We start from the raw sequence: 6,000 nt of genomic DNA, 5'->3' as shown, positions 1-6,000 counted from the left end.
CGTTCGTAGTTAAAGAATGACAGCATGGATGTACAGAAATATGACAATGAAATTTAAGCATCTCTTTCACAGCCAGTGATTCAAGGGTACAGAGAGATGAGGATTACACACACACACACACACACATATATATATATATATATATATATATATATATATATATGTATATATATATATATATATATATATATATATATATATATATATATATATATATATATATATATATATATATATATATATATATATATATATATATATATATATATATATATATGTATATGTATGTATGTATGCATGTATGTATGTATATGCAGAGGAATTACAAAGCTTTCTCGTGACATCAGATTTGCAGGTTCGCCACAAGGAGGAGAAAATGAAAAATTAAGTACCGAGTACTTTCGTGTAATTGCTACACATTTTCAAGGTACAATGAACACAGTAAGAGAATTGTTGTACATAAGAAAACTTTACATATAAAATCAAAACAACAGTTCGAATAAGTAACAGCAAAACAATCTTGCAAGTCCATTCCTATTGCAAACAAGCTAAGTCGCGTACACCTCGAAACCCAACAGCAGGATTGGAAGTTAAAAACTGATGACCAAACTGATCCTTCTGATTACAGCAAAAGTATAAACATCGCACTTTAAAGTGGAAATTAGACAACAAGCGTTAAAGAAAATACCTACAAACAAACGACTTCCCATAATCAAAAAGCAAACAACCAAATACACGACTAAGGGCTGACAGTTATTCACGAAACATTTGCACACAATTGCTTAACAATTTCTTCAATAATAAAACCATCTAACTTAAGAAGAACACAACTAATGTTCATTATGCCCCCATGATAAAATTTTATAAGAGTAGGATGTTACGTTTTATATAATCATTACAAGCAATTATCGATTTGCACTTCTGCTAGTCAGTATGATGATCAAAATTCATATTATGTAAAAATATAGCGCTGGAAGGCTGAAAAGTTCTTACGCTCTACTGATGTTACTTTACTCGTCCATTTAGAGCTTTGCCAGTTTGACCAATATATTTAATCGAGCATTCCCTACAAGGAACTTCAAATAGACAATCTTCTGTGTTTTTGGGAGAGTTTTTAATCAGCATATTTCACACTGTATTAGTGTTACTAAAACCACATTTACAGTGAAAGTTCTGAGCAACTTAGGCGCTACTTTAAATTTCTCACTGTTTGGTAAAACTAATAAGTTGTCTGTCTTAAAAGGTGTGTTTTCTTTTAACGAGAAAAAGGTTATCCTAGCCATCTTGAAAGCTTTGTCGATAACAGAATTTGGGTTTTTTAAGTCAAAAGCAATGTTGTAAATCTTGTCAATTTCAGGTCCAAAAAATTCTGGACTACATATGTGGAGAAACATTGATGAAAATGTAGATGCTTTCACCTGATCGCTATGGTTAGAATAGTAATGAATATATTTGTGGGTTTTCTATATACTGAAAACTTAAATTTCCTATTAATCCTATTAATTTTAACATCCAGAAATGGTAAAACCCCATCTTTCTCTTCTTCAAAAGTAAATTTAATTGAAGGCTATTGCTTATTCTAATTGCCGTTTTGATTTAAAGTGATTTTCTCTTTTCATGTAAAATTTTCCGAAGTACAAAAATTCTCTTACTTTGTTCATTGTACCTTGAAAATGTGTAGCAGTTACACGAAAGTTCTCGGTACTTAGTTTTTCATTTTCTCCTCCTTGTGACGAACCTGCCTATATGCATTATATATATATATATATATATATATATAATATATATATATATATATAAATAAATAAATATATATATATATATAAAATAGTGAGAATAATATTATATATATATATATATATATATATATATATATATATATATATATATATATATATATATATATATATATATATATATATATATGGCAATCAGAGAGAAACGGAAAAGGAAACACTACTCGCACGCAGTGGAAATAGATTGGCGAAGAATAAATATGTTTATTTTTGTTTTGTGTAATGGCAAGAACTGTTAATGGTCGCCGAAAAGAAGGGACGAATTATACCAGTTGGGGGAGAACCCATTAATAAAGAGATATGAGTCGGGAAGGGGTAAGAGAAGGAGAGAGAGAGAGAGGGAGAGAGACAGAGAGAGAGAGAAGAGAAGGAATAGAGAATGAGTAGTCTACATCAGTAAGGAATTTCGCTTTTCTTGTCTAAGTTTCTGTGGAAAGTCATTTGGAAATGAAGGTCAAGAAACTTATCGGAAAGAGAGAGAGAGAGGGAGAGAGAGAGAGAGAGAGAGAGAGAGAGAGAGAGAGAAAATCCATTACGAAATTTTGTTAGAATGCGACGCTGGCAGCAAGAGAAAATAATTGTACGAGCCTTCCTCACAACAAGCATAAGACATTTAGAATAAAGAAGAAAAAAGTGAGAGCGAAGAATGTACCCAATACTTTAACATAAAATAAATCTTTATACTTATATACGTTCCAAATGTTGCCATTGTATATATATGTTCTATTATGTTCGAGTCGGATGTGCTCTATAACGAGGTTTGTGAATATGATGAAACAGTGGGAGTTGTTATCATGATTATTATATTTTATATTCTGTAATATTGCCTCTCCGCGCAAACTATCATTAAGCCCTGCCATTATTATCGTCGTTTCCTGGTGCGTCATCAACGTAATGATGATCATCATCATTACCGGAGGTCGTTTGGGTCCGACGCGGCTGGCGTAATGATGATGATAATGGTGATGATGATGATCAGGCGTCTGATGGCGGGGTGCGGGGGTCTTATATCGGGGTCTCGCTGACTTGACGATCATCAAATGATAATGGGTTCCATAAGGGTGGATATTGTGTGTGTTTGCTATCTTGCGGGATACGACCATCGTGTCAGAATGAAAGTGGAAGGACGCATGCGCACAGCAGTTAACGCAAATGTTTTGAAGGTGCGCCCGCGTTCTCAGCAGTGTGTATAGCAGCCGCCGTTGAGTCTGAGTGTGTGAGTGTGTGTTGTTATAGGAAAGGCTGAGGGTGAGCACCGGCCTTGTTCTTCCTCTCTCTCTCTCTCACTCTCTCTCTCTCTCAAGGGCTGACGTGCGGTGGTGTCCCGTGTTTGTTTGTGTACTTGTCAATAGACTTTTGCTAAACTTTGTGCTCAGCGCCGCCGCGATGAACGCCGAGCGAGCCAGTGTGGGGAACGAGCCTCCTCCCCCTCCCGCCCCCCACCAGCTGCCTACTCATCATCAGCTGTTAGGCCTCGCTGGCTTAGTGGCAGGGGCGGGCATGCAGCCTAACGTTTCGAACAACGTCAACAACATACCCATGGGCACCGCGATGACAGCTGCTGCTGTCCCGTCTCCCACCACCAGCACCTCTCCTTCTAATTCTGATCTGCCGCGTAGTATTCCGTCAACTTCTTCAGGAGGAATGGGCGGCGCGATTGGAGGAGGAGGTGGAGGGGGAGGAGGAGGAGGAGGTGCCATGGGAGGGGGCCCAACTATGGGTGGCATGATTCCCGGCATGAGTACTCCGGTAGCCAGACCTCCTTTGCCCCCCGCCTTTTTCAATCTGGATAACAGCCCGGGGATGCCCTGGGGAGGATGGGCTGACCTTCAGGACAGCATGGCCATGGAGCGGGGCAGGTCACGCAACTGGACCTACGAGGAGACCTCCGAACTGATCAGCCTGTACACGAGCGACGAGTGGCAGGGCAAGTTCAACAACGAGAAGAAGAACCACCGGGCCATCTGGGTCGCCCTCGCTGCCGCCCTCACCCGCAGGAAGGACGTGTCAGGGGACGAGGCCCGTCAGCGACTCAACAACCTGAAGGCGCTCTATAACCGCACGCGAAGGCAGCTCCTCTCCGGGGAGATCGCTTCCCCCCAGTGGGAATACTGGGAGCCCTTGCACGCCTTCCTAGGACGCCCTCAACCTTACATCCCCATCACCAGCGCCAATCCCCAGCCACGCCCACCTCCTCACCTCCATGGTTACGGGCACCACCACCAATACCCGCAGCATCAGCACCCTCAGCACCATCCTCATCCACAGGGACTCTTCGGCGCTCTGGGACTCTCCTCCCCGATGCACTATCAGATGAATATGCCTCCAAGGCCCTTCGTCAAGGTAATATGCCCCCCCCCACCTGCTTTTTTTGTCATGTTGCTTTTTATAGAGTATAAATGCAGCCATGTTCGCTGATATGTACACATTTATATGAACCTAACATGTTTATGTATGCCCCACACACACACACACACACACAAAACACACACGCAAACACACACACACACACACACACACACACACACACACATATATATATATATATATATATATATATATATATATATATATATATATATATATATATGTATATATGAAAACATCACCATAAAGGACACTATCAACATTTTCAACTTTCAAACATTTCCCAAAGAGGGCACCTGATAAAAAGTAAATTATATATATATATATATATATATATATATATATATATATATATATATATATATATATATATATATATATATTTTTATCAGGTGCCCTCTTTGTGAAGTGTTTGAAAGTTGGAAATGTTAATGAGAGAGCCTTTTATTATGGTGATGTTGTCTTTGCTTGCGATCGTTAGGTTGGTGTCACATATCTACTATAATGTACATCAGCACCCAGCTTTTAAAAAAGGCTGTGCCCCAGCTGAGTAAATGTGTGTGTATATGTGCGTGGGTGTTACTAAATCGGAGGTGCTCCGCTGGATTGGGCGATCATCGAAAACATTTGAGTTTGTGCTTAATCTGGAGACGCCTGTTCCACGGTTTCTGTGGTTTGTTGTGCTTTCGCGAGAGACTGCTATTTCCGCTGTCATTGCCCCTCCTGCCACCATTATATGCATAATCATTATTCTATATCGTTCCTCGGTTATATTCGTCGATGTTGCAACAAAGAAAACTCCACCTTCGCCATCATCCGTCTCCATCAAAATAATTCCATCATCATTATCATCATCTGTCATTAAAGTAATTATCATTAGAGATGATTGGCCAGGCAGCCAGGCCACGAGATGCCAACTAGGAATTTTAACTTTCGATAGTGCTGTGCTGGTATTTTGTTTTTATTTATTTATTTGTTTGTTTTCTTCAGTATTCAGGATTTTCATTGAAGTAGCGTTGTCTTTGGTGTGCCCTCCTTATTTTGGACTTGGGTTCGCCTTGATATTGATCTCAGAAAAATTAGGATGATTTTTTTTTTAATTAAGATTAACATTCTCGGCCCGTTTGTTGAACTTGCTGGCTAAGTATAAAAAGAGACAAGATAATGATGATAAAACCGATAATAAGACAAAAACCTCGATAGCTCTGATAATAATAGTAATAATGATAATAACATAATGAATCCATTCAAGTACCGGTTGTGCAGCAGAAAATTACCAGCAAGGAGTGTTCAAGTTATTCGTGGAACTCCGACGCAGATAATGAGCATAATAATATGAATAAAAGTAATAATCAAGATAATGGCGGAGAGGACGAAAATAATGATGATGAAACGTGAGGAGGTCAGCGAACCAATATTATTATTGTTATATTTATTAACGTGATTATTGCGGAGTTGTTGCGAGCTGTCTTCGAGGTTGTTGCTGCTGCTGCTGCTTTTCTTGTTGTTGTTGTTGTTCTTCACGAGAACTCTGCCCTTCGTCAGTTTTGCTACGTCATCGTAATCACCATAATTATCATTGTAGCCTTTGTCGTTAGGCAGAATTCTCCATTATCATGATTTTCGCTCGCTCCGTTTTCTGTATTATTACATTTCTTCCAGCCCGGGGGCCATCACAGGCATATGTGGGTGTAGGCTATATACGCGGTAAGGGTGCGCGCGCGCAAACACGCGCATGTGTTTTCAGGGTTCGAATTTCAGGCTCTTTATGCAAGTCCCTTGACCTAAGTTGTGACGCGGGTACTCTGCAACTTGTGAGCTATATCGACTCACATCG

General features: G+C 39.5%; 1 protein-coding gene across 1 annotated transcript in view; it reads left to right on the top strand.

Annotated features, from left to right (window-relative positions):
* Nucleotides 1-2,934: 2,934 nt before the first annotated feature.
* The window catches only part of LOC136843758 (protein abrupt-like), a 206,012-nt gene continuing 202,946 nt past the window's right edge, over nucleotides 2,935-6,000 (top strand). The window contains exon 1 of the mRNA XM_067112420.1: nucleotides 2,935-4,139. Within this exon, the coding sequence (XP_066968521.1) occupies nucleotides 3,183-4,139 (957 nt within the window). The 5' untranslated portion in view covers nucleotides 2,935-3,182. The remainder of the gene's footprint in view (nucleotides 4,140-6,000) is intronic.

Source organism: Macrobrachium rosenbergii, chromosome 12 (genome assembly GCF_040412425.1).
Source record: "Macrobrachium rosenbergii isolate ZJJX-2024 chromosome 12, ASM4041242v1, whole genome shotgun sequence".
Lineage (NCBI taxonomy): Eukaryota > Metazoa > Arthropoda > Malacostraca > Decapoda > Palaemonidae > Macrobrachium > Macrobrachium rosenbergii.
This window is presented reverse-complemented; position numbering and strand designations above follow the sequence as displayed.